This window comes from Passer domesticus, chromosome 25, assembly GCF_036417665.1.
Source record: "Passer domesticus isolate bPasDom1 chromosome 25, bPasDom1.hap1, whole genome shotgun sequence".
NCBI lineage: Eukaryota > Metazoa > Chordata > Aves > Passeriformes > Passeridae > Passer > Passer domesticus.
The window spans coordinates 4,321,040-4,342,931 of NC_087498.1; the positions used below are offsets into that span (position 1 = coordinate 4,321,040).

The window sequence follows — 21,892 nt, forward strand, 5'->3', positions numbered from 1 at the left end:
CCTGCCCATTCCCAGAACAGCGGCAGCAGGAATTGCCACTTGCTGGAAGGGGTGTGTGGCTGTGCCTTTGTTTTCCCGAAAGCTGGAGCTGGGGCTGAAGAAAATATCCTTTAACTGGGCGATAACGACAGCGTTTGGCTTTTTATTGGCTTTTTATCGCAGTCCCGTGTTTGGTCTGGGGGTCAGAGGCGCTGAGCGGGGTCGGGAGGGTGAAAGGAATTTCCTTCCCATGGATTTTTCCTTTCCATGGAAATAATTTTCCATGGATTTCCTTCCTGGGGCATGGAAATCCATGATCCCCAGTGGTCCCAGTCCAAAGGGAAGAAGGATCCTGGTCCAAAGGGATTTAGGATCGTGGTGCAAGGAGCTCCACGATCCCCCTGTGTTCCTGAAGAAAAGGGAAGCAGGATCCTGGTACTAAGGAATGCAGGATCCTGGTTTAAGGATCTCCATGATCCCCCTGTCATCCCAGTCCAAAGGGATGTAGGATCGTGGTGCAAAGGGAAGCAGGATCCTGGTCCAAGGAGCTCCACGATCCCCCTGCGTTCCTAAAGGAAAGGGATACAGGATCCTGGTCCAAAGGGATTTAGGATTGTGGTGCAAGGAGCTCCACAAGCCCCCTGTGTTGTCCCAGCCCAAAGGGATATAGGATCCTGGTCCAAAGGGATGCAGGATCCTGGTCTAAGGAGATCCATGATCCCTCCATGGTCCCAGCCCAAAGGGATGTAGGATCGTGGTGCAAAGGGAATCAGGATCCTGGTGCAAGGAGCTCCACAAGCCCCCTGTGTTGTCCCAGCCCAAAGGGAAGCAGGATCCTGGTCCAAAGGGATATAGGATCGTGGTCCAAAGGGATGCAGGATCCTAGTCTAAGGAGATCCATGAGCCCCCTGTGGTCCCAGCCCAAAGGGATGCAGGATCCTGGTGCAAGGAGCTCCACATCCCCGTGTTCCTGACAGAGAGGGCTGCACCATCCCGGCTCCCGGGACTGCACCTCCCTCCCCATCCCTCCCCTCCCGACACGTTTTGGGGTGGAAACACCCACTTTAGAGGAGAAAAAAAAAATCCCCAAACATTTTTGGGGAGGACGCCCTCCCCCTTCCAGGGAAGGAAAGCGCCGAGCCCGAACTCCCGCCGCGGCCGGGCGGGGACTACAAGTCCCGGCAGGCGCGGACTGCAGCTCCCGGCGTGCCCGGGGCCGGCGGAGCGCAGCGAGGGCAGCGGAACGGGCCGGGCCGCGCCGGGCCGGGCGGGCGCTGCTGCTGCCCTCCCTCGGCACGGGGCCGAGCCGGGCCGAGCCGAGCCCAGCCGGGCCGGGCTGCGCTGAGCAGAGCGGAGGAGCCCAACAGAACCGAGCCGAACCGAGCGGGACGAGTGGGGCCGAACCGAGCCGAGGAGCCGAATCGAGCGCAGCCGAACCGAGCCGAGTGGGGCCGAACTGAGCTGAGCAGAGCCGAGGAGCCGAGCTGAGCCGGGCCGAGCGCGGCCGAGTGAGCCTGGACAGAGCCGAACCGACCCGAGCGCAGCCGAACCGAGCCGAGTGGGGCCGAGCAGACCCGAACCGACCCGAGCGCAGCCGAACGGGGCTGAAACGAGCCGAAGGGCCGAACCGAGCCGGGCCGAGTGCGCCCGAGCACACCCGAGCGGAGCCGAACGGGGCTGAACGGAGCCGAGGGGCCGAACCGAGCCGAGCCGAGAGGGGCCGAGCAGACCCGAACCACTTCGTGTCCTCGCCGTTCCTCAGGGGTGAGTGCGGGGCCGGGGGTCCCCGGGCAGGGGGGTGTTGGGGTGCTCCCCCCTGTCCTGCGCCATCCCGGGGCGCTTTGAACTCGGAGTTACTTTTTCCCCCTTATTTTGCTGTAAATAATCGCCCCTCCGGCTCCAGCACGGCTGCTGCGGGGTTTTGGGGTCTCCAGCAGCTCGTCCCGGTGCCCTCTCCCAAAAACCGGCGGTCCCGGGGGCTGTGAGACCCCCGGCAGCTCGGGGGGACCTGCCCGGGTCTCCTTTCCCATCGGGAACCCCCCCGAACACGGTGGGGAAACTGAGGCACGGATGCTCCGGGACACCCGCGGGGTTCCCGGCACCCCCCGGACTGGGGGGCGCAAAGCGGGGACCCCCCTTGGGGTCCGGAAAGGTGGGAAAACTGGGACACCTCGTGTCACACGGCTTGTAGGGGGGCCACCAAGGGGACACACAGCGTGTCCCCCCCTCCCGGGGAATTTGGGGGGGAACAGAGGGGGCTGCCCCGCACCGATTAATTACATTCACGAATTAATTACGAAGCAGGAAAAGATTACGCAGCCCCCGGAGCTGCGGGCAGTCAGATGATGGGGGAAATTTCCTTAAAAAAAAAAAAACCCCAAAAAAAAAAGAATAGAAACACGAAGAAAATCTGGTGGTTATTGTGCTGGTGTAAGATAAATAAATAATCCGAGGAAAGCAGGGCCCGCTTCCAGGAATCCCGGCGTGTTCCCGGCCCTTGGGGCACGGGGGGAGCTGGTTTTTTATATAACAGATCCGGCAGGCAGCGAAGGCAGCTTTGGGGGGGTTATTTTTTCTTTCCCCCCCCTTCCTCTGTGCCTCCCTGCCGTGTTTGCTTGGCTTCATGCTCGGCTGCCCCGGGCTGGGAATGGGGCTGGTTCCTGCCAGCCTGCCCTGCCTCACCTGGTGCTGGCAGGGGGAAAAGCCAGCGGGGAATTTGGGGTTGGGGTGGTGGGGTTTGGGGGGGGACACACGGATTGGGGGGCGTGGGTCAGGGCAGCACGTGGAGGGGAGCCCGGCGTTCTCCGAGGGATGCTGGGTTTGGTTCCTGAGGGGTTCTGGGTTTGGTTCCTGAGGGATCCTGGATTTGTTTCCTGAGGAATTATGGGTTTGGTTCCTGAGGGGTTCTGGGTTTGCTTCCCAAGGAATGCCAGCCCCTCGTGTTTTGTGTTTTCTGAGGAATTCTGGGTTCATTTCCTGAGGTATTCTGGGTTTGCTTCTCGAGGGATTCTGGGTTTGGTTCCTGAGGGGTTCTGGGTTTGCCTCCCGAGGGATTTTGGATTAGTTTCCTGAAGGATTCTGGGTTTGTTTCCTGAAGGATTCTGGATTTGTTTCCTGAAGTATTCTGGATTTGTTTCCTGAGGGGTTCTGGGTTCATTTCCTGAAGGATTCTGGGTTCGTTTCCTGAGGAATGCCAGCTCTGTGTGTCTTGTGTTTTCAGAGGGATGCTGGGTTAATTTCCTGAAGGATTCTGGGTTTATTTCATGAAGGATTTTGGGTTTGTTTCCTGAGGGATCCTGGATTTGTTTCCTGAGGAATTCTGGGTTTGTTTCCTGAGGGATTCTGGGTTTGTTTCCTGAAGGATTCTGGGTTTGCTTCCCAAGGAATGCCAGCCCCTCATGTTTTGTGTTTTCCGAGGGATGCTGGGTTCATTTCCTGAAGGATTCTGGGTTTGTTTCCTGAGGAATTCTGGGTTTGCTTCTTGAGGGATTCTGTGTTTGCCTCCCGAGGGATTCTGGGTTTGTTTCCTGAGGGATCCTGGATTTGTTTCCTGAGGAATTCTGGGTTTGTTTCTTGAAGGATTCTGGGTTTGCTTCCCGAGGGATGCTGGCCTCTCATGTTTTGTGTTTCCTGAGGAATTCTGGGTTTCTTTCCTGAGGGGTTCTGGGTTTGTTTCCCAAGGAATGCCAGCCCTGCATGTTTTGTGTTTTCCGAGGGATTCTGGGTTTGTTTCCTGAGGAATTCTGGGTTTGCTTCCCGAGGAATGCCAGCCCTGTGTGTTCTGTGTTTTCTGAGGGATTCTGGGTTTGTTTCCTGAGGGATTCTGGGTTTGCTTCCCAAGGAATGCCAGCCCTGCATGTTTTGTGTTTTCCGAGGGATTCTAGGTTTGTTTCCTGAGGGATTCTGGGTTTGTTTCCTGAGGGATTCTGGGTTTGTTTCCTGAGGAATTCTGGGTTTGCTTCCCGAGGAATGCCAGCCCTGTGTGTTCTGTGTTTTCTGAGGGATTCTGGGTTTGTTTCCTGAGGGATTCTGGGTTTGCTTCCCAAGGAATGCCAGCCCTGCATGTTTTGTGTTTTCCGAGGGATTCTGGGTTTGCCTCCCGAGGGATGCCGGCCCCTCATGTTTTGTGTTTTCCAAGGGATCTGCCCGCCCTTATCAGTAGGAAACTGCAGACTGTGCCGGGGTGGAGCTGCTGCACGGGGCCATCCAGCATCCGGGTGTTTGGGATGGAGCTGTGGGCCCAGCCAGGGATTTTATTGCTTTTTCCACACTTCACAGCGCCCACGTGTGTGCTCCTGGTCCCCCTGCCCTGCCCTGTTTTCCTGGAAGTGCTGTGGGAAATGGGAAAGAGCCCCTTGGGATGTTGTGGGGGGTCACCAGAGCAGGGGGGACGTTCCCAGGGCTGAGGGTGGGGTGGCCTGAGCAGCACAAAAAACAGGGAAATGGGGCTGGGGAGGCCACGCTGGGAGTGTCTCCCTCCAAAAATCCACAGTGCTGAGGGTAAAAACCATCCTCATGTCGTGGAGTGGGGTCTGCAGTGATGGGGTTTGATGATTCTCCCTCCTTTCCCTGGGGTGCTGATGGCAGGGATGGAGCTGGCACACCCCTGTCCCCTTTGTGGGGACAAAACCTCCCATGTGGAGTTTTTGGGGTGGTTTTAGAGGGCACCTCCAGCTGGACTCTGCTCAAGGGAGCTGTTTTGTCAGTGCCCTGTGCGGGGTTGTCCCCTATCCCAGACAAAGGGGAAGTTTTGGGGCCAGCAGCAGCGGCCTGGGGGCTGGCAGTGCCACCACACGTCCCTGTGGCAGCGTGTGACAACTTCCCAGACCCCTGTTTGCTGTGAGGGACCCCAGGAGGACCCCAGGAGGATCCCAGGAGGATCCTGGAGGATTCCAGGAGGATCCTGGAGGATCCCAGAGGATCCCAGGCTTTTTTGTTTCACAACCCCATAAAAGAGCAGGGGGTGCTCGGAGGTGCCAGGCGTGCTGTCACCTCCCTGTGGTGGCCTTCCCCACCTCCAGGAGCTTTTCCAAGCTCTGTGGAGGCAGCTGGGGTCACGCCGGTGACTCCGTGCCCGTTGTCACCAGCTCTGTGACACTTGGGGGGGGTCAAAGGGGGGGATTTCTCCCTGACCACACCGGGATTTTGTGCTCATCTTTTTTTCCTCTCGCTGTCGCATCCAGGAGGAGCCCCCACGGCTCTTCCCTCATCCCTTGGAGATCCCTGTCCCTCCTCCTGGCACCTGGCTCGTGCTTGGAGCAGGTTTTCCCTGCGGATTTGCCCAGGAATTCCCAGGAATGGGGAGTCCCGTGCTCGGGGATGAGCTCTGGGTGCTGCTCCTCGCCTTCCCGGGAGGCTGAGGAAACCAGGAATGGGGGATTCTCCATCCCTGGGGGCGCGGGGGCAGTTCTGGGGGGGTTTTGGGGAGGGCTGAGCTGCAGGAGCGTTGGGATGGGCACCTGGGGTGATTGCAGCGGGTGCAGGGTGGGCTCACCTCACCCTGGGGAGGGTTCAAGCTGTCCCCAGTGTCCCTACAGGTTGTGCCAGCTTCTCTTCAAAGCCTCTTGCAGGAATTGCCCCCGGGGTTTTGTCACCTTTCCTCGGAGCGCTTTTGGCTCCAAAGGAACTCCCCACACACCCTGAGCTCTGCCGGGCTCCCCTCCTTTGCTTAGAGGGGTGTAAATTCCGGATAAACCTGAAATTCCCAGTCTGGGGGCGGCCAGGGGGGTTCTTGGAGCCTCAGGGAGCGGCGAGGGCAGCAGCGCTGGCTCCTGCCCAGCCTGTGTGCCCTCGGGATTATTTTGGGGGGGTGGGAACATTTTGGAGGACACGAGGAGGGGGGCTGCACCCACCTGCCACACGCATCTCCCTGCTGCCAGGTGAGCTGGCTGCCAGCAGCTTTGAGCATTTTGGGGAAACTGAGAAGGAGAAATCCCAGCTGGGTGGGGGGAAAAAAATAATAAAAAAAAATCAACTCTGAGCTCCTGCACGGGTCCAACCGGAGCGACGTGCCCGGGAGAGGCGGCACGGTGCCAGGCCAGGGGCTGGGCTGGCACCAGGGGCTCCCGAGGGAGCAGTTTGACCTTCAGGGAGCAGGAAAAGCTCCGGGCTGAGCCTGGCAGAGAGGAGGGCACAGCACAAACCCCTCCGGAGCAGGGTGAGCTGGGCGCGGGGAGGCGATGCCAGGGGGGCACATGGGCAGAGCCCCTGCACGGGGCTGGTTTGGGAGGGCAAGGCAGGGGCTGTGCCCAAATTTGTTTATTCCTGGGGGCTGGTTACACCAGCTCTGCCTGCACCGAGCCTCCGGGCTGGCTGCTGGGGGCTGGACACGGCGTATTTATAAATATTACCTCCTTTACAGCAGCATGGGGCTCCCAGGGAGGGAGGAGGGATGGAGGCGGCGCTGGGAGAGCCTCTGGCACTGGCAGGGGACAGCGGTGGCCGCTGTCACCTTGGGCTGGTGGCACCCTGAGCTTGGGGCGCCTGCAGCTCCAGGGTTCTGTCGAGCATCGCCGCTTTTGGGGAGGTTTCCCCCACGTTGTGGGAAGATTTCTCTGCACTTTGTGGGGTGGTTTATCCTCACTTTATGGGAAGATTTCTCCCCACTTTCTGGGTGGTTTCTCTCCATTTTTTAGGATGATTTCTCCCCACTTTCTGGGTGGTTTCTCACCACTTTTTAGGATGATTTCTCCCCACTTTCTGGGGTGGTTTCTCACCACTTTTTAGGATAATTTCTCCCCACTTTCTAGGGTGGTTTGTCTTCCTTTTTTGGGATGATTTCTCCCCACTTTATGGGGTGGTTTCTCTCCACTTTCTGGGAAGATTTCTCCCCACTTCTTAGGATGATTTCTCCTCCATTTCTGGGATGATTTCTGTCCCCTTTCTGGGGTGGTTTCTCCCCACTTCTTAGGATGATTTCTCCTCCATTTCTGGGATGATTTCCGCCCCCTTTCTGGGATGATTTCTCCCCACTTTTTAGGAAAATTTCTCCCCACTTTTTAGGATAATTTCTGTCCCCTTCCTGGGATGATTTCTCCCCACTTTCTGGGATTATTTCTCCCCCCTTCCTGGGATGATTTCTTCCCACTTTCTGGGATTATTTCTCCCCCCCGTTCTGGGATGATTTCTCCCCACTTTCTGGGGTGGTTTCTCCCCACTTTGTGGGAAGATTTCTCCCCACTTTTTAGGATGATTTCTCCCCGATTTCTCCCCAATTTCTGGGATGATTTCTCCCCTTTCTGGGCTGGTTTCTCCCCTTTCCGGGGTGGTTCCCAGGATTTGGGTGGCAGCGCTGTCCCTGCAGGGCCCGGGGTGTGCAGTGCTGCCGGTTCCCCTGATCTCTCATTTATGCGGTTATTTCAAAAGGCCGACACCCAAATCGCCCGGGGTGACCCCGGGCCGGGCTTTTCCTCCGGGGCTCCTTTCCCGGGATCTGCAGCCTGTCCCTGTCCCTTCCAAGGTCACCTCGGTCCCCTCCTCTGTCCTGATTAATCACCCTCCCGGGGTGGTGGCTCAGCCCATCCTCCTGCCTGTTCACACTTTTATTTTTGATTGCTGCCCTGGAGGGGGCAGGGGCTGTGAATTCCCAGCCCGGTCAGTCGGACAGTGATGTTTCCATCAGGGCTCTGCAGCTCCTGCCCAGCTTTTGGAGGGTCTGGCCCCTCCTTGGGGGGGTCCTGGGGGTCCCCCTGCACCCAAAACTCACCAGGAGCTGCCAACCTCCCCCTGCCGTGCCCATTTTGACAGCTATCCCTGGGCACTGTAGGATTTTTGGGTGTCCTGGGGGTCCCCCTGCCTCTCTCTGCACCCAGAACTCACCAGGAGCTGCCAACCTCCCCCTGCCATGCACATTTTGGCAGCCATCCCTGGGCACTGTGGGTTTTTTGGGGGTCCTGGGGGTCTCCCTGCCCCTCCCTGCACCCAAACCTCACCAGGAGTTCCCAGCCTCCCCCTGCCATGCCCAGCTGGGTGATGCTCAGCAGCCATCCCTGGGCTCTGTGTGGGTTTTTTGGGGGGTAAAAGAGAGGATTTTTGGAATGGAGAGACACCAGAGCAAGGCTGTGTGTGTATTATTAACCCCTTGATGGCTGCCAAGCCCACCTGGGCTCTCTTTCTCACCCCTTGGCACCACCAGGGTTTTGGTTTTTTTTTTTGGGTCCCTGTTAATTCACACAGCAGCAGGGCCTGATGCTTCTCCCTCCACCACTTCCCTGCCCCCTCCAGGCGTGCCAGGCTTACCTGGCTGTTTGGGGCCAGCCCTGTTAATGTTTTTTTCCACGTGGGATCCCTCAGCCCTTTCCAGGCTCGGTGTTTAGCGCGGGGCAGGGAAAACATTTGGCCTCTGACCCAGCGCCTGTTAACAACGTCCCGCTCCACGTTGCTGGCATGCCGGGGCTAAAAACAGCCCTGGTGACTCAGCCCCTGGCTGCTGCTGTCAACTGACCCCAGAGTGGCTCTGCCAAGCCCCTCCTTTGCCTGCTCCTTCTGCCTCGCAGGGCTGCGAGCTCGGAGTGTGGGGAGGGAGCCTCTGGATGGGCTGGGATGGCTCCCAGGGATCCTAGGAATCCTGGTCCAGGGTGGAAAGAGCATCTGGATAGGGATGAGATGGTTCCCAGGGGTCACAGGGATCCTGGTCCTGGGTGGAAAGAGCCTCTGGATGGGCTGGGATGGTTTCCAGGGGTCCCAGAACCCTGCCCCAAACAGCTCTTGGGTGGAAGGAGTCTCTGGATGGGACTGGGATGGTTCCCAGGGGTCACAGAACCCTGCTCCTTGGTGGAAGGAGCCTCTGGATGGGCTGGGATGGTTCTCAGGGATCCCAGGAATCCTGCTCCTGGGTGGAAGGAAGCTCTCGATGGGGCTGGGATTGTTCCCAGGGGTCCCAGGAATCCCCTGTGCCCGGTGGCATCAGTTTTTCCACGCTTTTTCTCAGCCCTGCTGTCGCTGCTGTGCGGCAGTGACAGAAAACAGACGGCTCTGGAGGAGGGGTTTTTGCAACTTCCCCCCTGCACCCCGCGTGGCTGCTGGAAATGAGGAACACGGGGCTGGCCCGGGCAGGAGGGAGCTGTGACCTGCTGGCACTGCCACCTGCGGGGTCCCCAAACCCCTCAGTGACCTGCAGGGTCCCCAACCCCCTCTGTGTCCTGCTGGCCCTGCCACCTACAGGGTCCCAAATCCCCTCTGTGACCTGCTGGCCCTGCCACCTGCAGGGTCCCCAAGCCCCTCTGCTACCTGCGGGGTCCTCAAGCCCCTCTGTGACCTCTAAGGTCCCCAATCCCCTCTGTGTCCTGCTGGCACTGCCACCTACAGGGTCCCCAGTCCACTCTGTGTCCTGCTGGCCCTGCCACCTGTAGGGTCCCCAAGCCCCTCTGTGACCTGCTGGCCCTGACAAGGTCCCCAAGCTTCTCAGTGACCTGCTGGCCCTGGCACTTGCAGGGTCCCCAAGCCTCTCAGTGACCTGCAGGGTCCCCAAGCCCCTCTGTTCTGCACCCAGTAACCCCAGCCTCATTGTCCCCTGTCACAGCAGGGTGACAGCAGAGCCCGTCCCCAGGCTGGGGCACACACAGCGTGGATTTGTGGCTGTGTGATGAGGTGACAGCTTGGTGACACCAGAGCAAGCCCTGGGCTCGGGGCTCCCCAGGCTGGGGTCGCTGGTGCTCTCTCCCTGCCACCCCTGGGTCCCTCCCTGCCACCCCCGGGTCCCTCCCTGCCACCCCAGGTTTGAAAATGAAAAACGAGGAAGGAAGGAAGGGAGGAAGGGAAGGCTGGGCCGGCCCCTGGCGAGCCCCAGAGCTGTTTTCACTTCTTTCTTCTCCTTTTCCCTCTCGCTGCCCCTCAGTTCCCAGCCCAGCTGGGGGGTGGGCCCTGCCCTGTCCCCCCCGCTGTCCCCAGGGTCCCCCCTCCCTCCCTCCCGGAGCTGCTGATTGATTTTTCCACTCGTAACTCGACCGGGAAATGCAGCACAGGAGGGGCTGCTGCAGTGGCTTTGGGGGTGCTCCTGGCTCCCCGTCCTCACAGGGGTGGCAGGAGGTGTGTGGCACCCTCGGGGGTGGCCGTGCCTGGCACCCGGTGCCACCTCCCCTGCCAGGGTAAGGTTAAATCTGGAAAATGCCCGCGGGCAGCTCGGGTTCCTCAGGCACACCTGAGCCTGGGGACTCTGCCGTGGCTGCTCCAGGTGCTGTGGCCCTTCAGGTGGCACTGGGTGGCCCCTGCCAGCTCGGGCAGTGGCTCTGTCACCAGCCTGGGGACACACTGCTGTGGCCCTTCAGGTGGCACGGGGTGGCCCCTGCCAGCTCGGGCAGTGGCTCTGTCACCAGCCTGGGGACACTGCTGTGGCCCTTCAGGTGGCACGGGGTGGCCCCTGCCAGCTCGGGCAGTGGCTCTGTCACCGGCCTGGCCCCCAGCACTGTCCCTCCTGCATGTCCCAGTGGCCATCCCGTGTCACCAGCGGCTGTCACCGCGGGGCGAGGGACAGCTCGGGGCTCTGGGGGGCTCAGGGAGGGCTGGGGCAGCTCTGGGGGTGCTCCAGCTGGAGCCACCCCGAGGGCCATTGGGGGGTCGGGTTCTTGCTGATGTGACACCCCCAGAGGGAGAGCGAGGAAGGGCCAGAAATAACCAAAAATAACGAGATATAACCAGAAATAAATAACCAGAAATAACCAGAATCAACCAGATACAACCAGAAATGAATACCCAGAAATAAATAATCAGAAACAACCAGATACAACCAGAAATAAATAACCAGAAAAAAACCAGAAATAAATAACCAGAAACAACCAGATACAACCAGAAATAAATAACCAGAAAAAAACAGAAATAAATAACCAGAAACAACCAGATACAACCAGAAATAAATAACCAGAAATAATCCGAAATAAATAACCAGAAATAACCAAAACCAACCAGACACAACCAGAAATAAATAACCAGAAATAACCAGAAATGATCAGAAATAACCAGAAATAAATAACCAGAAATAACCAAGCTGCTGGGCAGCAGCAGGGACGTTTGGAAGGGAGATGCATTCCCTGGCTCCTGTGCTCCTCCAGGCTGGAAAAGCGGAGTTGGGCTGTGGAGAGGGGCTGGGATCACCCAGATTTTCCCTCCCTTTTGACCCCTCCATCCCCTTCCCAGCTGCTCCAGCTCCCACTCCAGGGGTGCCTGGGAAACCTCTCCTGATTTTTCTGTCTCCCCACCCTTGCTCTCTCTCCTGCCTCTCCAGCTTTTTCAAAGGGTTCCCAACTCTCCTCAAAGTGGGGAAAAAAGCTGGGGAATTGATTCCTGTGGGTGTTGCAGCCTCCAGGGCCAAGGCTGGCCTGGGCTCTCCCAGTAAGGACCAGTCTGGGGCTCCCAGTGGTGCTGGGGTGGCTCTGGCTCAGTGGGGGAACCCCTGGGTGCCCTGCCAGGAATAATGCCAGGCTGGAGCTGCCATTCCTTGTGCTCTGGTGGGTCAGGGGAGGGTGGGCTGTGTCCCCAGGGTGGGACGTGGGCCCCGTGTCCCCGTCCTGTCCCTCCTGCCGGGGTGACTCAGAGTGAAAGCAGAAGCTGCTCAGCATTTTGGGGGCTGGGGGGGAAGCCAAGCAGAACCAGAGGGTTTATTTTAAACCTGACCTAATTTCCCCTCCCTCTCCTCACCAAACCAAGCCCTGGCCACCCTTCCCCATCCCCATCCTCATCCTCATCCTCATCCTCTGCAGCTCTTCTCAGGAGTTTTTGACTCTGCCACTCCTGTTTTCTGCAGCCAGGCTGGGTGGTGGCACTGGGGCCAGCAGGGCTCAGTGGGTGCTGTGTTGTGGGTGGCTTCCTGTGACACCCACCAGTGCCAGCCCTTCTTGAGAAAGGCCTCTCTCCCTTCCCTTCGTGTTTGGGGTTGTGCACCCCCCATGGGTTTCTCCCTTTATTCAACCTCCTTGTTTTGGGGTTCTACATCCCCCATGGGTTTCCCCCTTAATTCAACATTGGTTTGGGGTTCTACATCCCCCGTGGGTTTCCCCCTTAATTCAGCCTTGCTTTGGGGTTGTGCATCCCCCATGGGTTTCTCCCTTTATTCAACCTCCTTGTTTTGGGGTTGTGCACCCCCCACCGTGGGTTTCCCCCTTACTTCAACATTGGTTTGGGGTTCTACATCCCCCATGGGTTTCCCCCATAATTCAACCTTGTTTTGGGGTTGTGCACCCCTCCATGGGTTTCCCCCTTAATTCAACCTTGTTTTGGGGTTTTACATTCCCCGTGGGTTTCCCCCTCACTTCAGCCTTGTTCCATCCTCTGGGGTCTTTTCCAGAGTTTTATTTCTCACCCCAGCTCTCCCCATGCCCTCCTCCAGGCCTGTTGGCACATCCCCCTTGACGGAGCTCCAGCGGGTCGCTGTCCCCGGCTCTGGGCTCCCGTCCCCCTGGGCCAGGCCACCGTGGCCAATGAATTCCCTGTCCTGGCTGCTCAGTAGCTGCTCCTGAGCTGTGTCACCCCCGCCTGCCTTGATTTCATTTCCCCTCCGGCTAACGCGTGGCACCGGCTGCTGGTGGCTGTCACCACCGAGGTCCCTTCATCTCTGAGCTCCCATTTAAACAGCAAAAAACCCTCCAGATTTCTCTGCTTTCCCCTCCCTGCCTGTTTCCCTCTCCAGATTTCTCTGCTTTCCTCTCCCTGCCTGTTTCCCTCTCCAGATTTCTCTGCTTTCCTCTCCCTGCCTGTTTCCCTCTCCAGATTTCTCTGCTTTCCTATCCCTGCCTGTTTCCAGATTTCTCTGCTTTCCCCTCCCTGCCTGTTTCCAGATTTCTCTGCTTTCCTCTCCCTGCCTGTTTCCCTCTCCAGATTTCTCTGCTTTCCTATCCCTGCCTGTTTCCAGATTTCTCTGCTTTCCCCTCCCTGCCTGTTTCCAGATTTCTCTGCTTTCCCCTCCCTGCCTGTTTCCAGATTTCTCTGCTTTCCTCTCCCTGCCTGTTTCCAGATTTCTGTGCTTTCCTCTCCCTGCCTGTTTCCAGATTTCTCTGCTTTCCTCTCCCTGCCTGTTTCCAGATTTCTCTGCTTTCCCCTCCCTGCCTGTTTCCCTCTCCAGATTTCTCTGCTTTCCTCTCCCTGCCTGTTTCCAGATTTCTCTGCTTTCCTCTCCCTGCCTGTTTCCAGATTTCTCTGCTTTCCTCTCCCTGCCTGTTTCCCTCTCCAGATTTCTCTGCTTTCCTCTCCCTGCCTGTTTCCCTCTCCAGATTTCTCTGCTTTCCTCTCCCTGCCTGTTTCCAGATTTCTCTGCTTTCCCCTCCCTGCCTGTTTCCAGATTTCTCTGCTTTCCCCTCCCTGCCTGTTTCCAGATTTCTGTGCTTTCCTCTCCCTGCCTGTTTCCAGATTTCTGTGCTTTCCTCTCCCTGCCTGTTTCCAGATTTCTGTGCTTTCCTCTCCCTGCCTGTTTCCAGATTTCTCTGCTTTCCTCTCCCTGCCTGTTTCCCTCTCCAGATTTCTCTGCTTTCCTCTCCCTGCCTGTTTCCAGATTTCTCTGCTTTCCCCTCCCTGCCTGTTTCCCTCTCCAGATTTCTCTGCTTTCCCTTTTCCTCCCGGGGATGCTGCCGCGCTCCTCCCGCATCCCAGCCTCGTGGAAAGCCCAGCCGGCCGTGCCCGGGGCTGCTCCCCGAGCCCGGGCATCCCCCGCCCCGCTCGGGCCGCCGTCCCCTTTGTCCCGGGGAACAAGGGCGGCTCTGTGCCGCCCGGTGCCCCTCGGTCCCCCCCGTGCCCGCGCTCGCGTGCGGGTCCCGCACAGAGCTGGCCTTGTTCGCCCCGCGCCCGGCCGGGCTTTGCCGCGACCTGCCCCCGGCTCCTGGCACCCGCCGGCCTTTTCTTGCTGCCCTTCCCTGGCTTTCTCTTTCCCTTTCGCTCGCTCTGGGCTCTGCTGTGGCTGCGGTGTTTGGGAAGTGGCTCCGGGGTGAGTGCACGGCGCGGGGTCCTGGCTGCTCCCTTCCTGCCAGACCCGAATTTCCCCCCTCTCCTTGTCAGTTCCCTCTCTGGTCACCCTTCCCCATCCTCAGTTTCCCTTCTCTGGAGCTTCCTGGGGGTGAATTTGGCTTCCTCAGCCCTGTTTTCTGTAAGGAGGCAGCTGTGGGGAGGGGGTCTCAGCCAGGCTGGGTGGTGGCACCAGCTCCTCCTTGCTGTGTGACAGCAGGGCAGAGCCATCCTGGGGTGTCCCTGCTGGTTTAGTCACGACCCAGTGCGGGACAACTCTCCGTGCCTCAGTTTCCCCGCTGCACTAGGCCATCAGTGACACGCCGTGTCCCCCTGCCAGGGTGAGCCCCGTGGCCGCCAGCCCCGCGTGTCACCATGGCGTCCCGCATCGGGCTGCGGATGGAGCTGATGAAGCAGCAGGCGCAGCAGGAAGCCGAGCGCGAGCGGGTGCAGCAGCAGATGATGATGAGCTACATGCAGCAGCAGCGCATGCCCGCGGCCTCCAGCCCCGCCATCAACACCCCCGTCCACTTCCAGTCCCCACCTCCCGTGCCCGGAGAGGTCCTCAAGGTACCGTGGTGTCCCCTCACCCGGGGCTGGGACGTCCCACGGGGTTCCTGATGGGTTTTGTCCCCACAGGTCCAGTCCTACCTGGAGAACCCCACCACCTACCACCTGCAGAAGTCTCGGGACAAGAAGGTGCAGGCTTACCTGTCGGAAACCTACGGGAACAAGTTCGCTGCCCACGTCAGCCCCGCCAGCCACTCTCCCAAGCCGCCCCCGGCCGCGTCCCCCGGCGTCCGGCCCGGCCACGTGCTGTCCTCCTCGGCGGGCAACAGCGCTCCCAACAGCCCCATGGCCATGCTCAACATCGGCTCCAACCCCGAGCGCGAGGTGAGGACGTGTCCCCGGGGACGCGCAGGGTGCTGGGGAGGGCACAGGAGCCCACGGGGATTTGTCCTTTTGCCTTTCAGTTTGATGAGGTCATCGATGACATCATGCGCCTGGATGATGTTTTAGGCTACATGAACCCTGAAGTGCACATGCCCAACACGGTGAGTGGGGGGTGACAGGACCTGGGGGTGCCACAGCCATGTCCGTGCAGGTACAGAGGTGGCACAGAGGGGACCTGCCACGTCCCCACAGCGGTGCCTTGGTGGCATCCCTAGCCAACCTTGTCCCTGGAGACTGCAACACCCACAAGAATCAATTCTCCAGCTTTTTTTCCCCTTGAGGACAGTTGGGAACCCTTTGAAAAAGCTGGAGAGGTGGGAGAGAGGCTTGGGGAAGATGGGAGAGTCGGGAGAGGTCTCCCTGCCAGGACCTTCCCCAGAGCAGTGCCATGTCCAGGAGAGGTTTCCCTGCCAGGACCTTCCCCAGAGCAGCACCATGTCCAGGAGAGGTTTCCCTGCCAGGACCTTCCCCAGAACAGCACCATGTCCAGGAGAGGTCTCCCTGCCAGGACCTTCCCCAGAGCAGTGCCGTGTCCAGGAGAGGTTTCCCTGCCAGGACCTTCCCCAGAGCAGTGCCATGTCCAGGAGAGGTCTCCCTGCCAGGACCTTCCCCAGAGCAGCGCCGTGCCCGGGGCAGATCCTGTGGCAGCTCGTGCCTCCCAGTGGGATCCATCCTGCCCAGCCCTTCCCAGATGTGATTCACCTGCCCTATTTCAGATGTTGGTCACGGGAGGGGATCAGCTGTGCCCTTTGAAGTCCTGTTTTCTTTTCTGCTCTGCTGAAAGCTGCTTTAAGCTGGGAGGACAATCCCAGCTGGGTGTGATCCCCGTGCCCAGCCCTAACCCAGCTGTCCCTCTGCTTTCCAGCTGCCCATGTCCAGCAGTCACATGAATGTCTACAGCGGGGACCCGCAGGTGACAGCGTCACTCGTTGGTGTCACCAGCAGCTCCTGCCCCGCCGACCTCACCCAGAAGAGAGAACTCACAGGTACGTCCTGGCCCCAGAGCAAGGGGCAGAAATGGGGCAGCCCTGTCCCCACGGGGGTACAGGGGCTCCCGTGCCAGCCCAGGTGCAGCTTTGTCCCCTCTGGGTGACACCGTGGGTCTCTTGCAGATGCTGAGAGCCGAGCCCTGGCCAAAGAGCGCCAGAAGAAAGACAATCACAACCTGAGTGAGTTCAGCCCTGCCTCTCCCCATCACTCCTCATCCTCACTCCCACTCCCTCTGAGCTGGGTCCTTTTCCCATCCCAGGAAAGACCCCCTGAGCCCCTCCTTGCTGGCTGTGCACAGTGGGGTGCAGGGGACACCCACTCTCCTCCCGGGGGAGGTCAGACCTGCTGGGCCATATGGAGCAGGGTTGGCTCCTGATCTTCCTCATCCTGGGCTTCCCAACTCCATCGGGGCACGACAGAGGGATGTGGGACACGAGGGACAGGAAGGACACGTGGGAGGGACACGGAGCCTTCCCTGCTCCTGCTGCCTCCTCACTTCCTTGGCTCTCCTGTCTCCCGCAGTCGAGAGGCGGCGAAGGTTCAACATCAACGACCGCATCAAGGAGCTGGGAATGCTGATCCCCAAAGCCAACGACCTGTACGTACCCACGGCCCCCAGACTGGGCTCACCGGGGGCTTCTGGGTGGAGGAGGGCTGAGGGGCCACACTGCTGGCACCCAGCTCCAGCCCCTTCTCCGTCCTGGTGACAGGGACGTGCGCTGGAACAAAGGGACGATCCTGAAGGCGTCCGTGGACTACATCAAGAGGATGCAGAAGGACCTGCAGAGGTCCCGGGACCTGGAGAACCACTCGAGGCGCCTGGAGATGGCCAACAAGCAGCTGCTGCTCCGCATCCAGGTGAGCTTCCCTGGGCTCTGCCCTGCCCTGCCCCAGCCCCTCACTCCTGCCCCGCCAAGGGCATGGCCAGGGCGTCTCCTGCTGGTTTTTGGCTGGGAAGTCACCAGGAGCAAGGTCTCGAGATGAACCTGATGTGTGAGGCTCACTGCAGCATGCTGAGCCTCGCATGGATCCTCCAGGGGCTCCTTCCCTGGGGGCTTCTCACCTCTGCCAACGTCCCTGTGCCGTGTCCCCGGGTGTGACACCCCCACCAAGCCCCTGTGTGTCCCCTTGGCAGGAGCTGGAGATGCAGGCACGCGTCCACGGGCTGCCCACCTCCTCTCCCTCGGGCGTCAACGTGGCCGAGCTGGCTCAGCAGGTGGTCAAGCAAGAAGCCAGCGGGGACGAGGGGACCCTGGAGCCGCTGCTGCCACCCCCAGACCCCGAGTCGCAGGCGCAGCCGGCGCTGCCCGCGCCGCCCCAGTCTCCCTTCCACCAGCTGGACTTTACCCACAGCCTGAGCTTCGACGACAGCTCCTTCCCGGACAGCCTGGAGCCCGGGCACGGCGCTTCCTTCCCTTCCCTCTCCAAGAAGGAGCTGGACTTGATGCTGATGCAGGACACAATGCTGCCCCTGGCCGCTGACCCCTTGTTCTCAGCCATGTCCCCCGAGGCCTCCAAGGCCAGCAGTCGCCGCAGCAGCTTCAGCATGGAGGACGCGGACATGCTGTGATGGGCAGCTGCCAGGGCGGGGATTGCAGCACCAGCTTTGGGTGGGCAAGTCCCAGGACGCTCCTGGCAGGAGGAGCCCATCCCACCATGCACTTGAACCTTCCCAGGAGTACCTTTGTCTATGCAACGGGGCTCGGGTCGGGTGCCGCCATGTCCTTCTCAGCTTCTTTCTGCCAGGAGGAGAATGGACCTGCCTGGCTTTGCCCTGGCCCTGGCCCTGGCCTGGCTGCAGATGCCACAGCCTGGGAGTGCCATCTGGGCTGCTTTGCCTTTCAGCTGAAGCCTCCTGGCCTCACCCCCTTGCCCGGGGTGGTGCCCGGGAGCCTCGAGCCCCCGGGATGGTGCCGCGAGCTTTGTGTCCTGTTCGGTGTCTCCTCGCCTTGCTCTGGGACCCTTCATCCCCACCGAGTCCTCCCCAGCCCCTGGATACTTCCCAGTCCATCCAGTTCCTCCTTCCCGGGAGCACCTGCTGCCCCTGGGGTCACAGCAGGGTGACAAGGTGTTAATTAGAGTGTGTTCATTAATACGGCACCACCGGGGGTGCTGTCTGCAGGTGGGTGTGGAAGGTTCCAGAACACCTGGAATGGGGGGGTTTGGTGCTCCACCCACCCCCTGTTGTCACCCCCAAAACCTCGAGGCAAGGCTGCCAGGTGACCCTGAGTGTCCTGGAGGTGTCCCCGCAGTGGCTGTGCCCCGTGGCACCCCCAGCTCTTCCCTGGGAGGATAAAAGGGTTTCCCACTCTTTTTTTGGGGGATGCTTCCCAAAAGTGCAGCCCCACGTGGGCCCGAAGCTCCAGGCTGTGACAGGGAATGGTTTGTGCCAAACCTGAGCTGCTGCTCCCAGCTGGGGATCCGGGGGTTGTTCCTGTTCCCAGTGTCACCAGTTTGTGCCACAGCTCCGTACTGGGAGCTGCTTTGGGTCCCGACTTCCCAATCCAGCTGGGAAGAGCAGGGCAAGGCTGGAAAATCCTCCAGGGTTTGTGGAGGGAAATGGAGAGGAGAGGAGACTCCCCTTGGGGATTGTCCCCTCTGGGCTGTGGGGTCACTCTGTGCCCCCATCCTGGAGCTGGGTGTCCTGGGGGGACACAGGTGGCAGGATTTGGGGACAGAGGGGCCCGTGGTGGCAGGATTGGGGGACAGCCCCACAGGTGGCCCATGGTGACAGGATTTGGGGACAGAGGGGCCTGTGGTGGCAGGATTTGGGGACAGAGGGGCCCGTGGTGGCAGGATTTGGGGACAGAGGGGCCTGTGGTGGCAGGATTTGGGGGACAGCCCCACAGGTGGCCCATGGTGGCAGGATTTGGGGACAGAGGGACCCATGGTGGCAGGATTTGGGGACAGCCCCACAGAGGAACCTGTGGTGGCAGGATTTGGGGACAGCCCCACAGGTGGCCTGTGGTGACAGGATCTGGGGGACAGAGGGGCCCATGGTGGCAGGATTTGAGGACAGCCCCACAGGTGGCCCATGGTGGCAGGATTTGGGGACAGAGGGACCCATGGTGACTGGATTTGGGGACAGCCCCACAGGTGGCCCGTGGTGGCAGGATTTGGGGACAGCCCCATAGAGGGGCCCATGGTGACAGGATTTGGGGACAGCCCCACAGTTGGCCTGTGGGACGTGAGGGTGAGGGGAAGTGCAGAGGGAGGAGGACAGGAGCAGGAGGGGACCTGAGAGGACACTGGGTGACCTGGGGGGACACTGGGTGACCTGAGAGGACACTGGGTGACCTGGGGGGACACTGGGTGACCTGGGGGGACACTGGGTGACCTGGGAGGGGCTCCAGGCGCTCTCCTGAGGATGAGGAGGACCCAGGAGACCTGGGAGCCCCTCTGGGGTGTTCACAGGAGGCCTTGGCACCCTTTGTGTGCTGCCATCAGTGCCTGGACAGGGAGCTGTCCCCAGCGGGGTCACCCTGGCCGTGCTGGGGACCCGTGGGTGGCAGAGCCACGAGCTGTGCCCTCCACAGGGGCTGGGTGGCTGCTCCAGCCACGAAATCCCACGGGAAATGTGGATTTTTGTGGCTTTAGGGTGCCCGTGGGCACTGCTCAGCACGAGATGTCTCCCCTGGCTGTGAGCAAACAGTTGTGGATTATAATTACTATTTTTTTTTAAATCTTTTTGGGAGTTTTGTTTGTTTTTTTCTTTTTTTTTTTTTAATGCACTGTGCCCTGATTAAAAGATTTTACTACTGTTTTATAAATAAATGTATAAAAGAATGAACTGGAATGGAAGAAGAATCATTAAAAATATATTTATTTACAACATCCTGGAGCGTGGCAGCTTCTTCTTTGTCCTGGAGGCTGGATCAGCATCACCTCTGGGTGCTGGGACCCCTGGGCCAGGCAGGTTTTGGGGACTCTCCTGCCCAGTGCAAGGGAAAAAATCTGATTTTAAAATGTCCTGCTGAGCCTGTGCTTGGCAAAACTTATCCCAAGCCACGTCTGCAGCCCCTGAGCCACGTGCCAGGCTCCCACTCCCCTCGGTGCTGGTGTTAAACACACACAGGAGCAGGGAAAAAAGCAAGAAAATCCACCTTAAATTGGACTTCCCAGGCTGGAAAATCACAGGGGTTTACCTTGGAAACTTCATTAAAAGGAGAAGGAGGGGAAAAAAGAGCGAGGGGGGCAGAAGGAGCGAGTGGTTCCAGACACTTTAGAGAAAAATAAAATTAAGGAGGGGGAAAAAAAAGAGAAGAGGCTGAGGGGGGCAGAAGGAGCGTGTGGCTCCAGACACTTTAGAGAGAAAAAAAAAATTAAAAAAAAAAAAATCCCTGATTTGATTTATCAGGGGAGTGTGAACACTAAATAGAGAACAACGCCTGAAGTGTGAATTATTTCCTATATTAACACAGAGAAAAACTGATAGCCTTTTCATGTCAGGAGAATAGCAGCGGGGAGGGAGGGGAGCCAATGACATTGTTCCAGCCCGGGCTTTGCTCACTCTTTATCAGCCCGAGATCAAAATTTATTCCCAGGATGAGGCCTGCGGCCCGGCTGAGGCCCTAGAGATTTTTAAGGGCCTAATTAAGAAAACAGGATGAAAATGGCGAAATAAGAGGGCAATTTACTTCTCGCAGAATAGGGAGATCAAATCAACTTATGAGCAATTAATGTGCACGAGGAGAGAATAAAGGGATGCCGGGATGAGGGAGAGGGGCCTCATTTTAATGACACGCTCGGTGTTGGCAGAGAGGATTACTCTGAAGGTCAGGCGGAGATGGAAACGACCTTGCAGATTCTTAACCCTCCTTCCAATTAACAGAACCAACTCAGAAATGCAAAAGAGCCCGGCTCGGCGTGCTGCAGGGAGGGGAGGGGGCGGAAATAAAGTGATAAAGGAGGGAGGGGGTGGAAGGGGCTTCCCTGGGATCCCCGCGGGCTGGGGATGGGAGAGGGCCCGGAATTACAGCCTGGGAGGAGGAAAATGCCAAAAAATGGGAGAGGGATGGGATGGGATTGATGGGATGGGATGGGATGGGATGGGATGGGATGGGATGGGATGGGGTGGGATGGGGTGGGATGGGATGGGATCCATGGGATGGGATGGGATGGGATGGGATGGGATGGGATGGGATGGGATCCATGGGATGGGATGGGATGGGATGGGATGGGATCCATGGGATGGGATGGGATGGGATGGGATGGGATGGGATGGGATGGGATGGGATGGGATGGGGTGGGATGGGATGGGATGGGATGGGATGGGGTGGGATGGGATGGGATGGGATGGGATGGGATGGGGTGGGATGGGATGGGATGGGATGGGATGGGGTGGGATTGATGGGATGGGAATGGGGATGGGATGGGGTGGGATGGGATGGGATGGGATGGGGTGGGATGGGATGGGGTGGGATGGGGTGGGATGGGATGGGGTGGGATGGGATGGGATGGGATTGATGGGATGGGATGGGGAGGGCTCTGCTTGCTGCAGGGACTGGGATGGAGTGGGAATGGGACTGGGATGGACTGGGAGCACTTGGATGGATGGGGATGGACTGGGATGGCTTGGGACTGACTGAGACAGACTGGAATAGATTGGGATGGATTGGGATGGACTGGAAAGGACTGGGATGGATTGGGAGGGACTGGGATGGACTGGAAAGGACTGGGATGGATTGGGATGGATTAGGAGGGACTGGGACGGACTGGGAGGGATTGGGATGGACTGGGACAGACTGGGAGGGATTGGGATGGACTGGGACAGACTGGGATGGATTTGGAGCACTGGGATGGACTGGAACGGACTGGGATGGACTGGGATGGACTGGGAGCACTGGGAGGGACTGGGATGGATTGCAAAGGACAGGGAGCACTGGGATGGAGTGGGAGGGACAGCCAGAGCGCGGGATGGGGACAGCCCTGAAGCCCCCGGCGGGGACAGTGCCGCTCCCACGCTGCCCGGGCGCTTTTCCCAATTTGGGGAACGTTCCCACGGCAGGGAGGGAGGGTGGGGACACGGGGGCGGCTGCCGGGGACC

General features: G+C 59.3%; 1 protein-coding gene across 1 annotated transcript; it reads left to right on the top strand.

The window, feature by feature from the left end:
* Positions 1 to 1,042: 1,042 nt before the first annotated feature.
* On the top strand, positions 1,043 to 19,680 carry TFEB (transcription factor EB). The gene is made up of 9 exons (XM_064399038.1): positions 1,043 to 1,743; positions 14,243 to 14,472; positions 14,542 to 14,796; positions 14,877 to 14,957; positions 15,722 to 15,842; positions 15,969 to 16,025; positions 16,369 to 16,444; positions 16,557 to 16,704; positions 16,982 to 19,680. The coding sequence occupies exons 2-9, from the start codon at positions 14,278 to 14,280 to the stop codon at positions 17,414 to 17,416; spliced, it is 1,368 nt and encodes a 455-aa protein (XP_064255108.1). The 5' UTR covers positions 1,043 to 1,743; positions 14,243 to 14,277; the 3' UTR covers positions 17,417 to 19,680.
* The last annotated feature ends 2,212 nt before the right edge of the window (positions 19,681 to 21,892 follow it).

Coding starts and splice junctions, on each gene's coding strand:
- TFEB (XM_064399038.1), top strand. CDS start 14,278: ATGGCGTCCCGCATCGGGCTGCGGATGGAGCTGATGAAGCAGCAGGCG. Junction 16,445..16,556: donor ATCCCCAAAGCCAACGACCT/GTACGTACCCAC, acceptor TCCTGGTGACAG/GGACGTGCGCTGGAACAAAG. Junction 16,705..16,981: donor AGCTGCTGCTCCGCATCCAG/GTGAGCTTCCCT, acceptor TCCCCTTGGCAG/GAGCTGGAGATGCAGGCACG.